At 37.0% G+C, this 26,410-nt stretch overlaps 2 protein-coding genes across 2 annotated transcripts; both read left to right on the top strand.

Annotated features, from left to right (window-relative positions):
• Nucleotides 1–5,299: 5,299 nt before the first annotated feature.
• LOC114299103 (uncharacterized) lies at nt 5,300–6,721 on the top strand. Its single transcript, XM_082923376.1, has one exon. It carries the CDS (start codon nt 5,300–5,302, stop codon nt 6,719–6,721), a length of 1,422 nt encoding a protein of 473 aa, XP_082779502.1.
• A 2,121-nt stretch (nt 6,722–8,842) lies between these two features.
• On the top strand, nt 8,843–9,493 carry LOC114303008 (uncharacterized). The gene has a single exon (XM_028248158.2). The coding sequence runs from the start codon at nt 8,843–8,845 to the stop codon at nt 9,491–9,493; it is 651 nt and encodes a 216-aa protein (XP_028103959.2).
• Nucleotides 9,494–26,410: the final 16,917 nt, after the last annotated feature.

The following is a 26,410-nucleotide window of genomic DNA, read 5'->3' as shown; positions in this document are numbered from 1 at the left end:
ACATAGAACAAAAGTATTGAAATTGTTCTCTATGCCCAAGCCAAATACACAGCCCCACTCACCAAAGATTGGGTTCTCCGAAAATAAAAGATACAACCAATCTATATTAGCAACAATAATAAATACATGCAAGTATGACCTTTTGACTTCTCAAGGCACACTGCTGAGATTGCAATGAACGAAATATCAACTGCCATCAATATAGATTAAATTCTCATTGGGCCTCCAAAAATCAAATATAATATACAGATTATATATTATAACTAACACCAAACTAGATTAAATATTCTTTGAATAAACCAATTGGGTTTCATACTCCACTAAGAAAGTATACCCAAAAACTTGAAGATACCAATTCTTTTGATAGATAAAGATTAACAAATCATATCTTTATCAAAATTTCATTATTTCAAATTTTATAAGTTTTAATTTGACTTCTTATTATATGCAAGAATTAAAATTAGGGAAATGAGATAAGGGAGACTCAGGAACTACCATGTAGAGAGATAACATCAACTTTACCCCATATATTAGTATTGAGATTTTGGAAAATTTAGAGAGCCCACTAAATTTGTTTATATATATATAAGCAAAGGCTAAACTTTTTTTTATTTTTAGTTTTAATTTTTAGAACAAGAAAACCATGATATATGGATTAAAGAAGTAAGAACATGGAGTTACATCAGTCAACAACTAACAAACACAAGAAACCTATCAAAAGCTAAAACATTAGAAAGATAAGACTAAAAGCAATGACCGCTACTAGCAATCGCAGCTCAACATCAGCAAACCCTGCAAAGACAACAAACACAGAAGCAGAGTAGAAAAGGTTAGATCAATTTGAGATGCTTGATCAAAAAGCTCGATGCTAAGGTGGTCAAAAAAGGCTTGGGCTGTTGATACTATCTTTAATCCACAACTTTCACTTGCGTTTGCCATGAGCCAGGGCATGAAGTAGGAATTTAGCAGTATAGGTCAATTCATTTGGACCTTAAAAACCATTGTATATGTGCTTGAACTCACTTAAAGCCTCCCGCACAAAAATGTATGATTTGATTAGAGTTCAATGCTTGTTTGCTCTTCAAGGAAGTTCTGTGTTGGTAATTGCTCTTCAGAGGCTTGAGACACTAGAGATGACAATGGTGGTGGAGTATCTTTACTAGAAATGGGTGTGTTAGGTTGAACTTCAATATTTGGAACATCCAATATATCAACTTGCATGTCTGTCTTAGAAGGCCCTTTTGTCTGAACCTTAACAACTAACAAGCTTTGTTGGTGTATGAACTAAAATGTACCAACAACTTTAAGATTTTGACGCAAGTTATGATCAATAAAGAGGAAGTTCTTGCCCAATCTCACTTTTTTCTTCCGCTCGACATCCGTTTTGAACTTAGCGCCACTCGATGTACCCCCTCCAATCCTACTGCCACTACTACCATATAATAAATCTTGGTTTCATGATGGGCTTCCCTGACCAAAATCAACACCTATATATGTAGACCAAGGCATTGGTTGGCTTTGCTTTGGTGGAAGGACATTATCATACATAACGTCATCTATACCATCTAAATTCCTACTTTTAAGATTCCACATAATCAAGATCCAGTCTAAATTAAAATCCTCATATAAGGTATCCTTGATTAGAGCTATTTCAAGTGAGTCTAAATGAGAAAACATATCAGGTGGCGATGAACATCTCCAATTATGTTGATTAAGGTCTCCATCCATTGCGATACCTTTACCTTTTTCTTCATTCGATAGTCGTCTAGTGGCCAACTTAGAGTTGAAAAGGAAACCCCAACATAGTACAAACCACTCAAAAGCACCAAGAAAGGTAAAGTAAGACAACCAAGAGAAACCACAATAGGGAAGGAGAAACAATAAAAAATCACAACCACAACAAAAGGAAAACCAAGAGCAACCCTACCTAAAAGATGATGCAAAAAGATAGAAATTAATAGAGCAAAAAAAAAAAAAAAAAACCTAGAACTAACCAACCTAAAACTACCAATAAAATGCAGGCCAATAATGATGAGTCTCAGAACTAGATTTCTAAGATCAAGAGTGGGTTGCAGAGATCGGGTGACAACCTTGTTCTGTGTTATACTGTTAACCTTTAATTATGCTTGTGATTATGTGCTTAATATGATTTTAGGTGCTACATATGTGATTATATGTGTTTTTTAATTTATATCTGTCCACCGTAGAGAAATCTGTTCTATTTCCTGTTACAATTTGAAATTGCAGGCTATAGAGATGACAGAAACCAAAATTGACTATACCATTATGATTAGAATAATTTTTTGAGCCTATGGTGAAATTTAATTAAAAATCGATTCAGATCAAAGTAATTAGATTAAATTCGATTCAACTTGAGCCTTGAATAATTAGCACTAAACCTTGATTAGCCATTTTGATTAGTCAAGCATATATACATATATATATATATATATAGGTTAATTCAAGTGTTTAGACCCATTTTGAACAATCAAAAATCTGAGGAGAGCCATTTTAGAGAGAGAGAGTGAGCCATTCTAGAGAGAGAGAGAGAGAGAGAGAGAGAGAGAGAGAGATCAACTTTGAAGATTTGCTCAAGGGAATTAAGGATTGTGAAGAATAGCTCAAGAATAAGAATCTACTAATACAAGTGATGGTCAAAACTCTAGGTAAGTAATTGAACTCTAATTCATGAGTTTAAGTTCATTGTTATGTGAATTCAAAAAGAGTAAGTAAATAAATGCAAGAATTGAGTTGAACATGGGGAGATTACGATCAATATGTGCATGCATGTGAAAATTTGCTATAGTTCTTCATTTTAGAGCATGAACTATGTTGTTTAAGTAAAAAAGGAACTTATTGTGTACATGCATGTATAATCCATGAGGCTATGAACTTGAATTTCATATGTAAAGAGTTTTAGAAAAGATATTGGGCTAAAATGAGCATGCATAATGAATTCATGATGTTTTGAGCTTCAATTGTGTAAATTGATTATCGAACTCATGTTTATGGTTATATAGTTGGAGTTTAGTTTTTAATATGCAAGCCTACACCTTTTGAACATGTGTTTTGAAGCTCAAATAGCATTTTGAAAATCCTAGAATTTGACCTCATCGCTCGAGCAGTGAAGTTACCACTCGAGCGCACATTGAAGGCATCCAGTATTTTTGCAGACTGTAAACATTGGCTCAAGGGACCAAAAGGTAGCTAGAGCGAAGCACCCCTCAAGCGATGGATTGTTGGGTCAAGCATAAAAATGAACCATCCAGTACTTTTGCAGACCAAGGGTTTCGCTCGAGCAACCAATGTTGCGCTCGAGCGAAGTGCCTTGTTTCGGGCAATTTGGAAAGATTGTTTTATGTTCCAATTTCCGTTCTCTTTCATTTTTGAGCATTCTTAGGCACATATTAAGCATTCTAAATGAATCAAAGAACTAGAAACAAGCCTAAGAAAATTAAGCCAGCTAAAGAACAGATTAAATTGTATTATGACCCATTGTGTTCTGAATTATGTACGGTCAATTGCAAGGACGATTTAGTCATCTAACCACAATGAGTAATATCTTAGTAAAGATATTTTTGTGTATGTATTGTTTTCTAAATGTTACCTATGTGGTAAGTCTATGAACTTATGAATTTGTACTATGAATGAGTATTTTATTTATCTAATTTTTAAAGGTGATTGATAAGTATGAAACTATATGATTAGACCAAAGCTCGTTTTGTATAGATACAAAAGGACTCAAGGCCGTTTGGTATGATTGATGAGAATATAAAATGGGCCCAAGGTCGTTTGGTATATTTGACAAGGACAAGGAATGAGCTTAAGGCAGTTTAGAATGTTTGACAAGATAAACCTAAGGTCATCTTATATATGTGAATTGGACCGATGGCCATTTTGTATGTTTGTTTTAAATGGACCAAAGGTCATTTTGAATAAGGAATTGATTAGATCAAAGGTCGTTTTGAATATGAACACGATTGTGAACATGATCATGACTTGAACATGCGCATGAATGTGAATATGGAAATGATGGACCCGATGTCATTTTGTGCATATGTTTCAAAGGACCAATGGTCAATTGTATATGGATCCATTAGACCTGAGGTCAGGTTATGAATAAATGTTAGGACCTAAGGTCGTTTTGCTCATTTGACATGCTTTGAGCATAATAAAATGGACCTGAGGTCGTTTTGTTTTGATAATGACCTATATGTGTTACACATGAGTATAATTTATCTATTTAAGAGTCTCATTCATATGATCTCTTTATTCTGGTATTATTCACTACGCTATTGCTCACTTTTATATGTATGTAGGTGAGCAGCGGGATGTCCAACCCCAGCCTTAGTGGAGATGAGAAAGGAAATTGAGTTTTTGTGAAGATAACCAGGGTCGCCTCACGCTTGAGGCTTTTAATTTATTCTTTTGAATTTTTGTCCCCATTTTGTCGGTCACTTGACCATATATGTAAATATTTTAAGGTTAAACTGTGTGACAAAGGATTATTGAATGATCCTAGAATATATATTTTGTAATTTCCTATGGTGTGAGTTATTATATATATGGGAAATGTTTTGTTATGGCATATAAGCACAGCTCATTGGACACAAATTAATTATTATGCTTCCACTTTTGGCCCCCTACTATTAAGTATTATTGGATTTCTGTCTAAGGCCATAGGTAGTCTTACGATTACTGGTTGGTTATGATCCTAACCTATAGGGCCAGGTTCGGGTCATGACAAAGTAATATCAGAGCACGAGTTAATAACTCACTCACTTATCCAAATGAGTAATAGAGTGTCTAGAAATGACTTAAGTTGCATTCATGTGGTGAATATATGCTTGAATGCATTGAGAATGTGGTTAAGTGTTCCAAAATATGTGACTACATGATATATGAACTGTTACCTATCTGTAAATGCATACTCTTTCTGTATATGTACATCGTGTACATTGTTTTTGTATGAAATATAATACAAGTCTCATCAGATAATGGTGAGAATAAAGGCCAATGAAATAGAGGAATCCTCTACTGCTAGACTAGACCGAATGAAAAGATTAATACATGACATGCCAGAGACACTGAGGCAACAAGAACAATGGCAACAACAGTGGCAACCACCTCCACCTCCACCTCTGGTACAACTTGTACAAGACTTGCAAAATGATGACCGAACAATAGCTCCTACCAAAGAATTTAAGCAGATGAAACCGCCGACGTTCCACGGGGGAGCGAACTCCTTAAAAGTAGAAGCTTGAGTCCCTGGCATAGAAAAATTGTTTGAAGTGTTCCCATGCTTAGAGGCACAAAAAATGCACTTGGCAACATTCCACTTGAAGATGAAGCAAGGAGGTGCTGGATGTTGACTCGTAAGGATAACAAAGGCATTGACTGGGCACAGTTTTTGGAAATCTTCTACAATAAATACTTTTCCCAATGTGTCTGTCATAGAAAGGTGTCTAAATTCGAGGGGCTTAAACAAAGAAGTATGACAATGGCTGAGAATGAAGCCAAGTTTACAGAATCGGCTAGATTTGCATTGCACATGGTCGACACCGACTATAAGAAAGCGAGAAAGTCCGAGGGCGATCTCCGCAATGATATTTTGGAAAAGGTGAATGTGTTGAAAGTGTCCACTTACATTGATCTACTAGATCAGACTTTAATGTCAGAAACTAATATGGCCAATCAGAGTAGACCACCAACTGACTGGAAAAGAAAGAGGCAGGGCTTTTTCTCAAAGAAGGAATCATTGAAAAAGTGGAATATGGGATCCTCAAGCACTTCAAGCTCTACCAGAGACACGACACCAACATGTATTCAATATGGTAAGAAACATTATGGGGTTTGCTACCGTATTTTTGTGGTTTCTTTTAAATGTGGTAAAATGGGACATATGGCAAGGGATTGTACCCAAACGGAGCAACAAAGAAGTGGAAAACCGGCGGCTAGCTCAGCCGGATCAATCCTAATACCAGGGAATACTACGAGGCCTACTACTACCAAAGACACAATAAGGCAAGGGAGAGTCTTTACGCTCATCCCAGGTGACACCCGAAATACTAAAGCCATCTTCTCAGGTACTATCACTGTATGTAATCAAGATGTTTTTGTGTTAATTGATTCCAGAACAACACATTCCTTTGTGTCTACTGCATTTGCATCTAGATTGAATAGACCCCTAGAATCATTGCCTTTTTTGTTGTGTGTATCTGCTCCATCTAGGAAGTTTGTGTTGTGTACGTTTGTATATTGTTTTTGTGATATGCATATTGGGAGTGTGACTTTATATGTGGATTTGTTGCCCTTGGATATTAGACACTTCAATGTAATTTTGGGTATGGACTGGCTGGCTAAATACTATGCCACCATTGATTATGTAACAAAACAAGTTATATTTAGACCTCCAGGACATAATGAGTTTATATTTGTGGATAATGGGGAAGTGCCTCCACCTTATCTGATTTCAATAATGAAAGCATATAAACTGCCTAGGAAAGGGTGCCAGGGTTATCTGTGTAGTGTGATGATTGAAGAATCCATTCATGTTGAACAAGATAGTATCCCTATTTTTAGAGAATTTTCGGATGTATTCCCGGATGGGTTGTTAGGGGAATTGGTTGACAGGGATATAGAGTTTACTATTGATATTGTGTCGGGCACTCAACCTATTTCGAAAACTTCTTACAGAATGTCAACTATTGAAATAAAATAATTGAAACAACAACTGCAAGACTTGCTTGATAAGGGTTTTATTAGACCGAGTACTTCACCCTGGGGAACATCGATATTATTTGTAAAGAATAAAGATGGAGACCTTACAATTATGTATTGAGTATCGGGAATTGAACAAGGTAAAGATCGAAAACAAATACCCTTTGTCCCGTATTGACGATTTGTTTGATCAGTTGCAGGGATCACAAGTGTTTTCAAAAATTGATGTGAGATCCGGGTATCACTAATTAAAGGTGAAAGTAGAAGATGTTGAGAAAATAACATTTTGGACAGGTATGGTTACTACGAATTTCTTATTATGACCTTTGGAGTTACTAATGCACCTGTGGTTTTCATGGATCTTTTGAATCGAATTTTTAAGTCTTATCTTGATGAGTTTGTTGTAGTCTTTATTGATGACATCTTGATATGCTCAAGAGTAAAATTGATCATAAGCAACATTTGAGAACTGTATTGCAACCCTTAGGGAAAAGAAGTTGTATGCTAAATTAAAGAAATGTGAATTCTGGCTGGATGAGGTTGTGTTTTTAGGCCTTGTCATCAACATAGATGGGATTTCAGTAGACCCATAGAAGATAAAGGCAATTGTGAACTGGCATACACCGACAAATGTAATTGAAGTCCACAATTTCATGGGTTTAGCTGGATACTATGGACAGTTTGTGAAAGATTTTTCAAAAATAGCTATACCTTTTACCCAACTTACAAGTAAAGGACAACCATTTGAAAAGAGTGATGAAAGAGAATCCGCATTCCAAGAACTGAAAACAAGATTGACTACTGCACCAGTGTTGACACTACCTTAAGGTATAGGAAATTTTGTGCTATTTAGTGATGCTTCTTACAAGGGTTTGGGTTCTGTGTTAATGCAGAACGGAAAGGTAAATGCTTATGCCTCCTGACAATTGACACCACATGAAAAGAACTACCTAACACACAACTTAGAATTGGCCGTAGTTGTGTTCGCTTTGAAAATCTGGCGACACTACTTGTATGGGGCGAAATGTAAAGTTTACACAGATCACAAAAGCCTAAAGTACTTCTTTACTCAAAAGGAGTTGAACATGCGTCAGAGAAGATGGCTTGAGTTGATAAAAAACTACGACCTCCAAATTCAATATCACCTAGGGAAAGCCAATACAGTTGGTGATGCCTTAAGCATAAAATCAACGGGGAACTTGGCTTACCTACTTACTAAACAGAAAGAAATCCTGCAAGACTTTGAGAAGTCCGAGATTAAAGTAATGTCACATGAGCAAAGTGGGTTGATAGTCGCCATTGCAGCCCAACCGAAAAATTATTGATGAAATCAAGCTAAGGCAAGGAGAGGATGAATTCCTCAAGAAGATGACTGATGAAATTAAAGTGAATCCAAAACCGGGGCATAGTTGTGAAAAAAGAAGCGTTGAAATTCCAAAACAGATTGTGTGTTTTGAACATCCTTGAGTTAAAGAAGAGAATTCTGTATGAAGCTCACAAGTCAATGTTTGCAATGCATCCAGGCAATAACAAGATGTATCGGGACTTAAAACATAGTTACTAGTGGCCAAATATGAAGCGTGAAATTGCAGAGTATGTTTATAAATGTCCTCAATCTCAGTAAGTTAAAGCTGAACATCAAAAGCCGATAGGACTACTTCAACCTCTCCCTATTCCAAAATAGAAGTGAGAACACATAACCATGGATTTTGTTGTTAGCCTACCTCGAACACCTAGAAGTATGGACTTTATTTGGGTTATAGTTGATAGATTGACTAAATATACACATTTTATGCCAGTGAGAACTACTTTTGATGCATATAGATTAGCTACTATATATGTTGATGAAATTGTTTGTTTGCATGGAGTTCCAGTGTCTATTGTGTTAGATAGAGATCCAAAATTTGTGTCTAGACTCTGGAAAAGCCTAGAAAGAGCAATGGGAACAGAACTTTGATTTAGTACCGCATTCCGTCCCCAAATAGATGGACAATCAGAACGGACCATACAGCCTCTTGAGGATATGCTCCAAATGTGTGCCTTAGATTTTCAAGGAAGTTGGGAAAATTTCTTTTCGTTGGTTAAATTTGCATAAAATAATAGCTTCTACTCTAGTATTGGCATGGCATCGTATGAAGCCTTGTATGGTAGAAAGTATAGATCATTGATCTGTTGGACTGAACTTAGGGATAGGGTCTTACTTGGACTTGAACTAGTGCAAACAACTACCAACAAAATCAAAGTTATCCAACAAAGGCTCAAGATAGCACATAGTCGGCAAAAGAGTTATGCAAATGTTACAAGACCTATTGAGTATGAGGTTGGCGACCATGTGTTCATTCGTGTAGTTCCGATGAAAGGCCAATCAAGATTCAGTAAGAAGGGTAAGTTATCACATTGTTACATTGGGTCGTTTCAAGTTTTGGAAAGACTTGGGCCAGTTGCTTATAGAGTTGGTTTACCACCAGGAATGGAGCAAATGCACAATGTGTTCCATGTATCAATGTTGTGGGGTTATCTCCGAAACCTGTTCCATGTCATTAATTACCACCAAACAGCACTTGGTGAGAATATGGAATATGAGGAATGGCTAGAACAGATCATCGACCGACAAGTGAAACAACTGAGAAACAAATCTATTCCAATGGAAAAAGTGGAATGGAAAGAGCATTATGAAAGGGAAGCTACTTGGGTAAAAGATGAGATGCGACAACGCTATCCACATCTATTTCTGAATGGAAGTAACATAAGTTTGGAGGACCAACCTTCCTAAGGGGAGGGGGGGAAGAATGTGACAATCCTATTATGTGTGATACTGTTAACCTTTAATTATGCTTGTGATTATGTGCTTAATATGATTTTGGGTGCTACTTATGTGATTATATGTGTTTTTGACTTTATATCTGTCCACCGTAGAGAAATATGTTCTATTTCCTGTTATAATTTGAAATTGAAGCCTATAAAGGCGACAGAAACCAAAATTGACTGTACCATTATGATTAGCATAATTTTTTAGTGCCTACGATGAAATTTAATTAAAAATCGATTCGGATCAAAATAATTAGATTAAATTTGATTAAACTTGAGCCTTGATTAATTAGCACTAAACCTTGATTAGCCAATTTGATTAGTCAAGCATATATGTAGGTTAATTCAAGTGCTTAGACTCATTTTGAAAGCTCAAAAATCTGAGGAGAGCCATTTTAGAGAGAGAGTGAGCCATTCTAGAGAGAGAAGGAGATCATATTTGAAGATTTGCTTAAGGAAATTAAGGATTGTGAAGAATAACTCAAAATCTACTAGTGCAAGTGATAGTCAAAGCTCTAGGTAAGTAATTGAACTCTAATTCATGAGTTTAAGTTCTTTATTATGTAAATTTAAAAAGAGTATGTAAATAAATGCAAGAATTGAGTTGAACGTGTGGAGATTAGGATCAATAAGTGCATGCATGTGTAAATTTTCTATAGTTCTTCATTTTAGAGCATGAACTATGTTGTTTAAGTCAAAAAGGGAGTTATTGTGTACATGCATGTATAATCCATGAGGCTATGAACTTGAATTTCATATGTAAAGAGTTTTAGAAAAGATATTGAGTTGAAACGAGCATGCATGATGAATTCTTGATGTTTTTAGCTTCAATTGTGTAAATTGATTATCGAACTCATGTTAATGGTTATGTAGTTGAAGTTTAGTGCTTAATATGCAAACCTACACCTTTTGAACATGTGTTTTGAAGCTCAAATAGCATTCTGGAAATCCCAGAATTTGATAGCATCACTCGAGCGGTGAAGTTGCTACTCAAGCACACATTGAAGGCATACAGTATTTTTGCATACTGTAAACATTGGGTTGAGTGAACAAAAGGTGGGTCGAGCGAACAAAAGGTGGGTCGAGCGAACAAAAGGTGGGTCGAGCGAACAAAAGGTAGTTCGAGCGAAGGACCACTCGAGCGATGTATTGATGGCTTGAGCATAAAAATGAATCATCCACTACTTTTGTAGACCAAGGGGGTCGCTCGAGCAAAGTGCCCTATTTTAGGCAATTTTGAAAAGTTGTTTCATGTTCCAATTTCCATTCTCTGTCATTTTTGAGCATTCTTAGGCACACATTGAGCATTCTAAATGAATTAAAGAACTAGAAATAAGCCGAAGAAAATTAAGTAGACTAAAGAACGGTTTGAATTATATTATGACCCATTGTGTTGTAAATTGTGTAGGGTCAACTGCAAGGACGATTCAGCCATCTGACCACAGTGAGTAATATCTTAGTAAAGATATTTTTGTGTATGTATTGTTTTCTAAATGTTTCGTATGTGGTAAGCTTCTAAACTTATGAATTTGTACTAAGAATGAGTATTCTATCTATCTAATTCGTAAAGGTGATTGATAAGTATGAAACTATATGATTCGACCGAAGGTTGTTTTGTATGAATATGAAATGGGCTCAAGGCCATTTGGTATGTTTAATGAAAATATGAAATTGGCCTAAGACTGTTTGGTATATTTGACAAGCAGATGGAATGGGCTTAAGGTCGCTTAGAATGTTTAACAAGATAGACCTAAGGTCATCTTATATATGTGAATTGGATAGAAGGTCGTTTTGTATGTTTGTTTTAAATGGACCAAAGGTCATTTTGAATAAGGAATTGATTAGACCAAAGGTCATTTTGAATATGAACACGATTGTGAACATTATCATGACTTGAGCATGCACATCAATGTGAAAATGGAAATGATGGACTCGAGGTCATTTTGTGCATATGTTTCGAAGGACCAATGGTCAATTGTATATGGATCCATTAGACCTGAGGTCAAGTTATGAATAAATGTTAGACCTAAGGATGTTTTGCTCATTTGACATGCTTTGAGCATAGTAGAATGGGCCTGAGGTCGTTTTGTTTTGATAATGACCTATATGTGTTACACATGAGTATGATTTATCTATCTAAGAGTCTCATTCATATGACCTCTTTACTTTGGTATTATTCACTGGGCTATCGTTCACTTTGTATTTATATGTATGCAGGTAAGCAACGAGATGTCCAACCACAGCCTTAGTGGAAATGAGAAAGGAAACTGAGTTTTTGTGTAGCTAACCAGGGTGGCCTTACGCACGAGGCTTTTAATTTACTCTTTTGAATTTCTGTCCCCATTTTGTCGGTCACTTGACCATATATGTAAATATTTTAAGGTTGAACTGTGTGACAAGGGATGATTGAATGATCCTGGAATTTGTATTATGTAATTATCTATGGTGTGAGTTATTATATATATGGGAAATGTTTTGTTATGCCATATAAGCATAGCTTATAGCGATTCTGGTTTAAACTTGACCCGTTCATTGTTTTGGATCCTGATTTTCTTGCCTTGATGGTTGTTCATGTCTTTTTCTATCTCATTCATTGTTGAGTTTGGTTATTGGGGTGCCTTGGTTATGTTTGAAACAAATTGGGAGTTAGTCTTTTTAAAATTATGCAGGCCAGATTTTTGCTTGTTCGCTCAAGTAAACTTTCATTTGCTCGAGCGAACTTTGAGAACTTCCAGTACTTTTGCAAGTCTGTAAAACTACTAGGAGTATGGCATTCTTTGCTCGGGCAATGTTTCTTGTGCTAGAGCGATGTTGGCTCGAGCGGTCCTTCTTGCGTTCGAGCGGTCTTTTGGAACTCCCAGTACTTTTGCAGGCCTACAAAAGTACTTTGAGGGTGGTGTTCTTTACTTGAGTGGTCACTTTGTTCGCTCGAGCGGTCTCACTTGCTGTGTCTAGTCGCTCAAGCGACCATTCCTGCACTCGAGCGGTCTGTGCGTATATCAAGTTGTAAAGATCACTTTTTCACTTCTCTCTCTTTGTAAATCTAAGATCTTCTCTCTCTCTCTCTCTCTCTCTCTCTCTCTCTCTCTCTAGTTCTTGTACATTTGGCCCAAATACACCTTGATCCATCACTCTCTACACCCTAGTCCTTTTGTTAAAAAGGTAGAACACATCGAGGGCTTCATTTTAATCAGACAAGTTCGTGTTTCCGGCTCCATCGAGTTCTACCCTTCTTTTCTTTGGGTCTTTTTCTTGAGGTAGGGATTACTTTGACCTTTTTATGATTAACTTTGTTATTTGTCTTTTAAAAAAGGTGTTGTGATATGGGGAATTTTGAAAAAAATCTAGGGTTTTGGCTTTGAAATCAAAAGAGAGATCTTTACAATGGGTTCTTGTATATGATTGTGACCTTGTAAAAATGGTTGAATTGTAATAGATGGTGGATTTATCCATGAAAATTGATTTTTAAAGAAAGGTGGTTTTTTTTCCTAAATTGTGAATATTTGGTTTTGAAAAGGAAAAATGGAATTGATGTTGGTTTTATGGAATTGGAACAATGATGATGATGGTGGTGGAGTTGGATATGAATTATCACTTTGTAGATGCGCCCGCGTGGGGGGCCCTCGCTACAGTTCGGACTCGATTTGTGTCACGGTTCTTAATCTGAACCAAAGAGTCCAAATCTGGCAAATCGTTTTGAGAAACAGATTTTTTGAAAAGAAGTGCCAAACATGGACTGCTTTGCCAGATACAGAGTCGCCACCTAAATATTTTAAAATGGGGGAATTTAGGAAACCCTGACTCGGTGCCAAAGGCCACGTGTCCGTCATCACCAAAGTTGCTTCGGCTCGGGAACTTGGGTACGATCGGGGAAGGTCAGCTATGAGCACCCCCTCTCGCCCGGTCTGAAGACCGGCCTTTACTAACCGTGATATCCAGTTTTGAAAACGTTATGTGTTCTTATTCCATTTATTAGCCTAGAATTACTATGTTATGCACACAGCAAATAAGTATAGACCAAATCGCCTAAATTGGAACAAAAACATTTCATGTTTGTTTTGAAAATGGTTTGCTACTCGTAGGTAGGCTAAAATGCAAGTTTTACCACCCTCGAGTGGGTTTTTAGAAAATATGGTTTTGCCACTATCTAGTGGGCTTTAAAACTCACAGTTTTAATGCGTTATCCCAATTTAGGTAATTTTAACCTCCATCCACAGGCATTCAAGCAGTTATATCACATAAGCAGCTAGCCTCATAGTAATCATACTGTCATGGCAACACTCACACGCATGCAAGGATGCTAAAGCAAAAGAACTTACAGAGTACTCCAAGCCAAGACAGGAACTAGTTAGTAATCACATGCATGATCCTAGTTCATATTTGAAATGGCTAATGCAACACATGCAAAGATGCAATCCAAGCAGGCTCGGCTATCCTAAACATGGCATGTGAAATGCTACGATTAACACGTATTCAATTTGGAATTGAAATACAGATGCAGTTAGAATGATGCGCCGAGCCCGGTGCATGCAAGACAAATGTATGGATGCACGCATGCATAGCATAAGGTATGCTAATTTAAATATGCCCTAGTCTACCATCATAAGCAGGTAAATAAAAGGGAAGAAAGACGTGGGGTTGGAAGACATACACACACTCACGCACACTTATTACACAATTGCCCTCACTCGGAGGGTCCGAATAAATATTACAGTCCGAATAATAAACACATAAATTATTACAGAATTTCTAATTAATTAACAGAATGAATGCAAAAAAGAAGAAAGGTGGCCACAGCCCCCGCCTCGGGATGCGCGAATGATGCATGCTTGAACCCGTCTCGCCCGGAAAGTCCGTACCATACCACTGTTGCCTCTGTTTACATTGCCCTGCTTTTCTGAAAATTGCCAAAGTTCTAGGACAGGTCCCCTGAACACTATGGAACACCATCGGCTGAAGGAAATGTCCACCGGCCATTGAAAATATCCATCGGCAGTTGATGAAGCTATCGGCCCAGGAAGGATTGCCGGTCGGCACTTAACACTGCCGGTCGGCAGAAAGTCCCTGCAGAATCTGATTTTTGACAGCAACAAGGACAGACAGTGTATGGCATGGAATTTCAAGCAAGTGTATGCATGGCTACTCTCCCAATCATGTAACGGACTCAAGGGAACATGGCCCTTGACCCTCGGGCTATCAATAGTGAATTTGATGCATGATAGCCTAAGGAGCCAAGGTTGCAATTTGATGTACAAATGCATGCAACACACAAATGAGGACCAAGATCCTATCATGCCAAAGTCAAGGGCCCCGGTGACCGAGAGTTAAGACGCGTTACATCACTTATAGTATGAACGCTCCTTAACCCTCACACTTGGTTTGACACCCCAAACCAAGTAATGCAATGCATGTTATGCAAATATGACTCAAAGATACAACATGAGATTAAGATGCAAGGCATGCCAAATGCCATGCAACTACCATGGCAAGTATGCAATGCTAGGCATGCAAGATGCAAATGCAATGCAAACATAGACGATTTAAGCAATAGGATCATCATGTTACAACACCTAATGAAGCAATCATGCAACAAACATGAGACAAGCATGCAATGGTGGACTTAAACCATAAAGGGGCAGACCTCAATCCACCCCAAAACAGTGGCCAAAAGTGCCCAAAATGGTGGACAAGCACTCATGCCAACACGCAAGCCAATGGACCTAAGGCTAAGGCACAAAAAGGGGGGCGCCTTACTTCCACTAACATGACCATTCATGGCATGAATTAGACAAGCAAAAACAGAATCCTAGCATGCAAAAATGGACTCCAAAACCCACTGATATGGCAACTTAAGTGGCTCCAATGAGATGCATGCACCAAAACTCATTTCTAGGCATAAAAGGGCACATCCTCAAAGCATGAAAGAGGTCACATATGCAAACATACAAACATGATTTATTGACTGAAATACGATCCTAAATGATGCCAAATCATGAGGATGGTCTAAGCTACGCATGCTAGAGGCCAATATACTCAAGGCTTACAAGCCAAAACACAAAGAGATGACACCAAACATGGCAAGCATGACTGAAACAGATGGCCAACAGGCCTTAAACATGGTAAAGTAATGCCAATACCTTCATGAAATTAGGCTAACACATGCAAGAATCATGACCTAAACACAAGATGCATTTCTAGGCCAAATAGAGGAATGTAAAGCAAGTATGTTAAGCATGCAAAAGGGCACAAATCCGGCCAAAAACAGAGATAACATGTGACCTAGAGACACCCAAAAACCTCTGAAATAGGGCCAAAATCAGTCAAGCATACATGTTGCCCTTTAAGCCAAAAGGCAAGGAAATGAGGCAATGAAGGGAGAGGGGTGTCCCTCCCCTATACAAGACTTCAAACCACCTTCCTTACCATTGAAAATCCACTGGTTTTCAGTGGTAAGAAGACTAAGACACTCAAGAAAACAAAGCCTCACAAAGGAAGCACCAAAAAGGCCAAATAAGGCCTAAGATGGTGAGTTTGAACTCAAACCACAAAACACCCTTAATGAAAGTTCTTAAGCATGAAAATATAAGCTTTTTTTATGTTATGCACAAGGCCTAAATCAGCAAGCAAGATAGGTAAAAAACTAGTGCAAGTTTGGGGAAACTAAAGCAAAGTGATTACCCTTGAAGAACACCTCAAGAACAGCCAATGCAGCCCTCTTCTTTTGATCAAAATCAGTCTAAAAACTCAAGAATCAACCCTCAAAGCCTCTCAATCCCGGAGCAAGGTGTAATGGTGTGTGTATTAGTGCAAAAGTAAGGTAAAAATGCACTTTTAGGCCACAAAACACACACAAGGGAGGAGACAGAGGGAAATATAGAGAGAGAGTGTGTATGTATATGTATAAGCTCTGGTTTTTCTCTCAAAAATTTCCAACCAAGAAGGAGGAGGAGAGCCCTCCTCTTATAGAAGTCCCCCTTGCAAAGCTTATCAAACAAGCTTGCTTAGAGGGAAATTCCTCCATACACGTGTATGGAGGGGAACAGAGTGGGTGCCAGCTATCACAAAATACCTACTAAAAGTAGATGAACAGTAGTCGGCTGATCAAAATTGTCATTTTGACAAAATGGACTGCCGACCGGCAACAAAGAATGCCGACTGGCAATATACATTGCCGATGGCAACAAAACTCCAGCCGATGGCCTCTGGCCATGGCCGGTGATGTGTGGAGATGCCTCACAAGGCATTCCTTGCCCCTCCAAGGCAAAACACAAGTGTTTGGTGCAAAACCAGACACTAAACAGTCGAGTCGAGAGATCTTGAGGCAAGGCGCGCAAGCCGAGACCTCCGGGAACTCAAGACGAACATAAACATGGATGATCACCGAGTGTTCAAACGGTGACGTCCAAGTCTTGAGGACGGTCAAAAATGGGGTGTCTACACACTTCTATTTGGAAATGTTGAAAAGTATATCTATGTTAAAAATTATTTCTCTGCTTCAAGATATCTATTTTGGGCTATCGGTGGAAGATAACTATGATTGCTGTAGAAATTGCATGAGAATTAGGTGAATTGAAACTATTATCTCATCCATTTGCATTGAGCATTGTAACATATTTAGCATATTGAAAATGGTCGTTGTTTTGAGAAAAATGGACAAATACCGTGGTGAATATGGGTAGAAGTGTAGTTGTGGTATTTGTTGGCCTGTGTATCCTTAGTGAAAATCTAGAAAATCGTGCGGTTATGTGTCGAGCTTTCTGGTTAATACCAATAAAAATGACAAATTGGTAGTACTTGTAGCCTACTTGTAGACACGTCCTAGAGATTTCCAGTGTTGTATCCACTGTCCTGTTTTCTATTATAAAGGAAATGAATTCATGAATTGAGATGTAAACTTGGCATTGCATGGTTTTGGAAAAAAATATAAAAATGTGTTTGACACAAGCATTGCATATGCATTCACTTAATGACACCGTTAAGATTCATGCACTGTGTTAGAGTATCTTTATTGGGTTTTGACTCACCCTATATAGAAAATCATTTTCAGGTGCTGATCATATGCCTCCGCCAAGGCAATAGCTTGGGAGGACTAAAAGCCTAAAGCTTCTATTATTGGTTGTTGTTACATTTATTTTGTATAAACCTATGGCTTTATTTGTATTGAGTTTAAACTCACATTTTGTTGTAACAAAGTACCGTCTTGGAAAGTTGTAGCCAATAGGGCATCACTATATCTGTATACTCTTATTTCATATCTTTTACTGATGACACATGCTATAGATTTAGGGTTCGGACTTGTAAATGCATTCTACATGTGTTATAATTTTGAAAAAAGGTGAAATCTTATGAATGGGAGACGATTATATTCAAACATTTGTTGTTATTTAATATCTGTTGTGTGATGATCTTATTGTAATATTATCAGGGCGTTACACAATACATTAGATAAAAATTAATTATTATGCTTCCACTTTTGACCTCCTACTATTAAATATTGTTGGATTTTATCTGAGGCCGTAGGTAGTCTTATGATTACTGGCCGGTTATGATCCTAACCTATAGGGGCGGGTTCGGATCATGAAAAATTGGATCTATTAAAGCAAAACTATTAAAGTAGAACTCTAAGGTAAATAAAGATATCGGTGAAAAGGGGGAGATCAGGTCGGCACCCAAAAACATGAAGCCAAAGACGACTCAAAGCACAACCGGTGTTCAGAACATACCTTAACAAAACTCCCTCCTCCTAAGAGATGAGATCCAAAGAAAGAGGGTAGGAGAGAAGGAAACAAATCTCCCGAATGAGAATGCCATAATTTATTAGAGCATTGCCGGAAATCGCCTCTGTTTGAGACAATGTGTAGAAGTGCAAAGGCTAAACTTGATACCAAGTCTTCATAGATTTTTTATTCCTAAATTACCCTTTCCTTTCTAAACAACTTTTTTTTTTTTTTTTTTAATTTTAATTGGCTTCAATTACATTGAATTATAAGGATATGTACCTATAGATTTGAGGCACAAGTAGACATAGATAGATAGATAGATGGGTGATGGTAGTTTAGGATGGGGTTATTGTTGTGAATATGTCCCAGCAGTAACTACTGTAAGATCTGTGTGAGTTTATTTTAAACTTATTTTAATAATTTAAATCATTTATCATTTATTAAAAAAAAAATTTAGTTAATCAGATATTTGTAGTTCTATAATAACATCACATTCTTTTTGTAAAAAAAATAAATGAATATCATATATAATTTTGATAATACTATTAAAAGCAATTAAAACCCTTTCATGAGATTATAAACATTCAATTAATTTAAATTTTTAAATAAATAATATATTTAATAAATTTTATAATACAAATAATTTAAATTATCAAATTAAGCGTAAAATAAATTCCCACAAGGGGGATGCAGCAATAAATCCCAAATTAATAACTTATACACTGTTTAGTCCTAAAAGTTTTCTTATAGACTGAAAGGTCCCATTACAATGTTTCAAACATCAGATTAATGTTTCGAACATTAGATTTCGAACATCAGATTAATGTTTCAAACATTAGATTGATGTGCAAATGGACTAAATGGAACATAAGAAAACTTTTAAGACTAAATGATTCAACTTTTCAGAAACTAGAACTTATGGGTAAATTTTCCTTCCCACAAATTAGGCTCGGAACAAGCCCCACAAACCTCACAGCAGCACCCACCAGACCTAGTAGTTCGGGGGTGACGTAGGGCTCATGTAAATTTTGTTAGAAAGGGTTAAAAGATTGTTTGATAATTATAATGTGATTGACAAGTCACCGAAAGCATTTCTCCTCTCGTCACTTTTGCTTGTATGCTACGGCTCTTATCTTATCTTATACCCCTCTTCCTCTTCTTTCTCATTATTAAATTGGAGCAAAGGAAGATATCTGGTGAGATAATCAATCAGATCATGGTAGTTTTATCTTTAATTAGATATATATTTATATTATTATATTAAGTGAACCTTAAATTTGATTTCTTTAAATTTCTGGCACGTATAAATTGAATAATAAATAAATAAATAAATAAACTTTTCTTTTGCACTTATACGCATGTTATTCATGATAGTTTAACAGTCAAAACTGTTTCAAATTTTGAAAATCAAATTTACAAGTTGACTTTTAAATTAAAAGAATAATATGTTACATACATAATATGCGTACACCTTTAATATATATATATATATATAGAGAGAGAGAGAGAGAGAGAGAGAGAGAGAGAGAGAGAGATTCCCAAATATCACTTTGAGAGATTCGTAAATATCACTTTGCATAAGTTGGGTGGGAATGGCGACCATGTGAAATCTTCCATGTTGGAACATAACTTTTATACTTACTACACATAACTACTCATAATTATATTATATAGGATTGTTTTAAAAAAAATGGTTAAAATTTGATTTTTTTAATTTTTTTAGTTTTTTTTTTTTTAAATATGTAAAAAAATATGAGAAACAATGTGAGTCAAAATGGGTCAAAAATTGAAAGATGACTTTTAATTATTTTTCTAAAATTGCCCGTAATATATCATATCCATTAGGAGTGAACAGCGGATATACCGATCCGCCAAAACCGACCAAACCGAACCGATCCACCACATTTTGGACGGATGCGTGATGACGAGCGGACGGTTGCGGATTGATTTTCTCCAATCCGCCAATCTGGTGGACGGATGGCGGATTTGAGATTCCTTTGGCCGCAACCGAACCGCCAAACCGTGAACACCCCTAGTAATTTATAAGACTTTGTGTTTTCAGTTTGTTTAAATATTCTGTTTGTCTTTTCAATTAAAAAAGAGTTTAAATATTCTGTTAAAAAAAAAATTTCAACTTGAATATCTTTTTTAAATTGAAAAAAATAAACGTATTATTTATCTATATTTTTTGGTTTTTAAATCTATCTCTAAAAATAATAAATAGAAAATATGATATATGCTGGTTCGTTTTTGTTTTCAAAAACAGATATAGATATAACAATACAGAGACATGCAATCTCTACTATTGCTCTGTTCATGATTTTGGTGGTTTGAATTGTTTTTATATTTTAAGAATCACAGATTGTAATACATTATGTGGATGAGGCATGTTATGAATGTAGTATATAGATGAGACATGCAGTGATCGTGATATTCTAAAGTTTCAAATTTTCTTACTTGGATGAGGTATGCAGTGATTATAATATTTTTTAAGCCATTGACTATAATACTTTCTTTTTCTTCTTTTGAGGAAGTGCACAACTTGAATTATGTTGAAAATTTAAAAAAATTTAAACCATCAAACCGATTCGCATCCATCCGCCAAACCGCCAATCCGCTCAATCCACATCTGCCGGATTGGCGGATGGATGCGCATTGATTTTCTCCAATCCGCCAATATAGCGGACGAATGGCAGATTGGAGGTTCCATAACCGCAATCGACCCGCGCCCACCCCTAATATCCATGGACCACCCACTTCCGCGCTTCAATTCCTCTTTTCTTCAAATCACAAATGATCACCATCTATAAATAATGAATAATCCTTCAGACCCAGCAGGGGTGACCCCCACCACCCCCACTGATTTTTGATTGGTGCATAAATTTTTTTTTTTTTTTTAAAAAGGCATGCACTCACAGCCCCCCACGTGGAGGTGGGGGTGCTGGGGTCACCCCCACTGGGAGTCCCCAACAGTGCTGATAAATAATAATAAAAAATAATCACCAAAAAATAACAAACAAAAACCGAAAACCGAAAACTAATTCCAACCTCTTTGGTCATTGAATTTTCAAATTTTTGAATTACACACCACCTATATATCATCTAAGGTCGTCTCCTGTTTTTACTCAACATTTTTTAGACAGATCTGAGCAAAAATTTTATTTATTATTAACCATTCTAATGGACAACACAAGGGAACTCCTTGACATCTTATTATGTAATTTTCTCATATATGTTACATATTTTATCGTAATTATTATGATTTCTAGTAAATTTATGGTAATTTATGATTTAAAAATTAAGTTACATATTTTTCTGATAATATTATATATTTTGTAATGTGAAAATTTTTTGATGAAAAAATATATAACATTACCATAAAAATGAGTAACTTTTATTTTTGAATTCGAAATTATCATAATTTTTACGTAACATTTATCATAAAAATACGTAACATACTAGAAAAATAAGCAATGGAATGTATTGAAGAATTTTCAATAGACAAATTCACATTTAAATAAAAGTTTGACTAATAAACTTGAAAATAACAAAAAAAATTAAAATTTTTGAATAAATATTTGAATCTCCTTAAATTTGATGGAAAAAAAAAAGAAGAAAAAAACTCATTTTAATATGAATTTGAGTAAAAGAGTGAATAGGAATTCAAGATTTTTTTAAAAATTTAAAACACAAGTAAAACGAAAAGGCTAGACATGCACTAGGACAAGACAGATAGCTCACTAGTTCATCTAACTATCTATTGGGATAGTGAGAATGTCAATGGTGCAGGGTTCGAGTCAATAGAATGACTGTGATCTTTTGTTGTAATCTAACTTACTAACCCCTAATATACTATTGAATGTTAAAAAAATAAAATGATCTAGCACTAGTATATTAAAATTTGGGCGAACACCATTTTGTGTTCATTGACTTTGGAAGTTGGATTCCTTCGTCAATAAGGTGCAAACAAGACATAAGTGATGACATGTTGCAAGTGACGTGGAAAGAACATAAAGTATTGGCCAATATGGCACGAACAAATGCTAGGATAAGAGATAAAGGAGAAGTGGATCAAAGAGGAATTTGAAATTCAAATACAACTCCTGGAATGAAGGGATAAGCATGCAGAGAATCCGAGGATCTAAGAAGATCGAGATCGAGAGCATGGTCAAGAAATAAGTATAAAAAAAAGGCTGAAGGCAGAAAAAAAGATCATCTCTCAAACCTCATTCACAAGACGTGATATTTATGTAGGAGTAGGTTAACTTTGCATTTTTAGGAGTAAAATAGTGATTGCTCTCTCCACCCCCCCCCCCTCACTTCTATTCTTTCCTTCTGTCAATTGGTGTATTTTTCATTTTCCCCACTTCTATTCTTTCCTTCTGTCGATTGGTGTATTTTTCATTTTCTTTGGGCTTGTTCTAGTTCTTGTAATTAAAACAAGTGACAATTTGATTGAATAAATACATTTTCTGTTCAAAACCTTCTTTATTTAATTACTTCAAGGGAGTCCTTAATCTGTTTAATGCATAGAACTTAAAGTCGCATCTTTTTTGTGTTTATTAAAATTTGTTTAAGCCTGTTGATCAATCATTGTCAATTGAGCGTAAACCGATTTTTTGCGAACATAAATTGGCACGCCTGGCAGGACAATTCTAACTTGAAGTAATGGTGCAGAAGAAAACTAAACAAATAGAGACTGCTGATGCTAGTAGGAAAGTTACTGATGGGTCAAGCCTTCTTGGAGACCCAAGTAAGAGGCCTGTTGATGACATAGGGACTTCTACTGGCTTCCCTGAATTTGGGGAAGACATGGATGCCATTGGGGACAGCCAGTTAGTGGTAGCTAGATATGGGGTGAAGTTGAAAGATGGTCAGGACGCAATTAATGGGAGCCAATATCATGGCCACGTTGTTGAACAGATAAAGGAAATGATCGTCCAGTTTGGTCACACCTTTGAGGTATGGCCAAAGCATCTCACGGAGAGTATAAAGGAAAAACTCAAGATGCTTGGGGGATATAGCCCCACTCCTAGTCCTCTACCACTAGCCAAATTGGAAACACAGGTAACCAAAGACTTGATTCAGAAAGGAATGCTGAAATATGCTAAGAAGGAAAAAGGGGTTATGGTTGTTGATGGAAACCCTTTCCTAAAGGTGGTAGACTTAAAAATGGTGTCTGCCAGTCTGAATGAAAACTAGAAACCCCGAGGGTGTTACTGAGAGAACTAGAAAGGATTCACAACTTGAGGAAGGGGTTGGTAGTTGGAGGAAAGAAACCAATGGTGGACCGGGACCATTTCGTATGTTTTAGGTGTGGAATGGAAGGGAGAAGGTGCATGCCATTATGGCCGACAAAGTATAGAAATAAATAAAAGATTGTGGCATATGGTTTAATACTATGGGCCAAGAAGATTTACAGATTTTTAATGGTGCAGAGTTGCTATATGATGGAGTAGACCCATGAGTTTTCACCACTAAAGTAGCGAAACATGGAGAGCAAGATGTGCCTTTTCTCTACCAGGGGGTACCAATGACTCCTTGCTTGGAAGGGGCTAGTGCAGTCAGAGCCTATTTGAGGCAACACAAACGACAGAAGCAGAATGGCCAACCAAGGGATTTTAGGACTCAAGGGTCCTACAATCAGGAGGACAAAATGCATTTACACGGCTCAGAACGAAGTCCAAAAGAAAACATAAGTACTAGGCCATACAGTGGCCCCACAAAACCTATAGCCTTTAACAATCCCAGAATGGTCAGGCCTCCAGTGCCACCACACCATGGTTGGCAGGGAGTGGTACATCCGAAATTCCCCAAAGGAGGTTGAAGACCTATGGGAGGGACAAGAACACAGAAAAGAAAGGAACAAAGGAAGTTCCATGCAATGATGTCCAAGCTTGAGGATCAAGGCCTGAAACCACCAAGGGCTCAGACCCTAACTTGGTCTAAGGAAAAGAGAGATGCTAAAGGTTGTATAACAAAGAATATAGTGGTACTGACACCAAGGGATGGTACCAAAGAAGCTCCTAAACTGGTAATAGACTACAAAAAACCCATACCCATTACAGAGGAGGCTTTATTAAGACAGAGGATTAGAGAGTTAGAGAAAGAGCTTCAGGTTAATGATTGTAGACACCCCATTTTTGACCATCCTCAAGATTTGGACGTCATCTCTTGTGCACTCGATGATTTTGACTGCATGTGCTCGTTTTAATGCTTGAAGACCTCGGCGGAATGCCACAATTTTGAGCCTTGCACCCCTGTCACCTTATTTTTGAACCAAAACCTTGGTGTTTCAAGCTTGAACTTTCTGGTGACCTGTTGGCCACCACCATAGGTTGTCGGCCATTGGTGTGACTAGTCGACCACCAGTGGCGGTCGGTCGGCTACCAATAGTGGCCAACGGCCACCAGTTGCTTTTGCAGATATTTTATGCCAGTTGTGCCAGCTGTGCCAGCTGTTTGCACAGATTCATGCATCTGCACCCATGTATAGGGTTGGATCTCCTTGTATAGAATTCATGTTTTCTATATAGGGGGGGTCTCCTCCCCTTTTTTGAGGGTTAGAATTTTTGGAACTAAAATCTCTCTCTCTACATCTCTCTCTCTCTCTCTCTCTCTCTCTCTCTCTCTCTTACAAATATGTGTACATTAGTATAAATACACCACACTTTTGCCTATACTTCCTTAACCAAAGTTGATCATCTTTGAGCTGAGGTTCCTTGAGGCCTTCTTGGAGCTCTTGAAGGTGGTTTTGGCTTGAATTGTTGCCTAAAGTTTATCTTTGCTTCAAGAGGTATAATACTTGCCTTTTTAACTTGTTTTGCATACTTGTTTTTCTATCTTGTCTCACTGTTTTTGGGCTATAAAGAACTCTATTTTTGTGTGCTGAAATTTGTGGTTTTAGGCCATTTAAGATTAGGGGGTGGTTCACCTCTCTTTATTCCTTGCTTGTAGGACCTTTCCACATTTGTTTCTCACTTTCAAACTATCTTTTTTTGGGCCTTTGAACACTAAGTTTCAGAGTATTTTTATTGGTAAAAATAATGTTTTGAAGTCCAAATTTGGAGGGGTTAGCCTCACCTCCTTGTGTCTTGTTTGCTAGCCTAGTTAGCTTTATCTGTTAGCTTATTTTTCTAGCCATTAGTAGCTGAATTCCAGCATGTTTTAGGCTCTATTTTAGACTATTTTGCCTATATTTTTTGCTGTTTAGTGCATTTGAGTCTTCTTTTACATGCTTGTAGTGTAAATGTCCTCACAAGCTTGGTGGTTTAGGCCTTTAGACACCACTTGTTTGGATTGATTGCCATGTTTTAGTGTTTTTCTCACTTAATCACTGTACCGTCCCTCATTTCTTGACTTTTTCATTTTTTTTAAGGGTTGTTTCAACCTTGGGATTGTGTAAGCTTGAGATTAAGGTCCATGCTTAATGGTTTAATCCTCTTTTGGGGACTTATTACCAATGGCATGATACCTCTCTCTTGCCTTAAACTACCCCTTGTTTAACACTTCCTTCCCTTCTAGAGGACTTACTCACTAATGGACTTAATTGGTTAAGGAATGGTTGGTAATCTAAAATGAGTAAATAAATGTTGAAAATAAAATTGTGCGAGATAAAAATTGGTTATGTCTTGTTGTGTTTCAAATCGGACGTTAATTTGAACACAAGGAAAATCGAGACATTTTCATGCTCAAAGTGATGAAATGTGCTAAGTTTTCTAGGTCACCATTGCCCTTGATCATGCATGATAGGGTGAAGGTTTTGGTCTTGTATTTGCATTTATTGAACTTGTACATCTTAGTTCTTTGGTGATCATGCAATGAAATTGCTTGATTGATGGTTTAAGAGCTAAGTGTATCACACCTCTGAGATGTTTTGAAGATAAGGAGAGATACACAGTACAAACAACCTATGAGAATACCCTATCTTTGCTCTGTTTGTCCTCTGTTGCAGCAAGGAGGAACAAGCCAGTAGTGGCCGACAGGCCATCATTAGTGGCCGACCGACCATCAGCACTAGCCGACCATCCCCCTTGCTGATTGCGATATGGTTATGGATATTCCCAAAAGTTTTCAATCCAGACAAGACCAACCAACACACTTGGTTGGAGATGTTGATGACTTTACAGAAGTAGTAGCTCAGATAGCGGAGACAAAGGCCAT

Source organism: Camellia sinensis, chromosome 4 (genome assembly GCF_055761805.1).
Source record: "Camellia sinensis isolate YWXY chromosome 4, ASM5576180v1, whole genome shotgun sequence".
Classification (NCBI taxonomy): Eukaryota; Viridiplantae; Streptophyta; class Magnoliopsida; order Ericales; family Theaceae; genus Camellia; species Camellia sinensis.
This window is presented reverse-complemented; position numbering and strand designations above follow the sequence as displayed.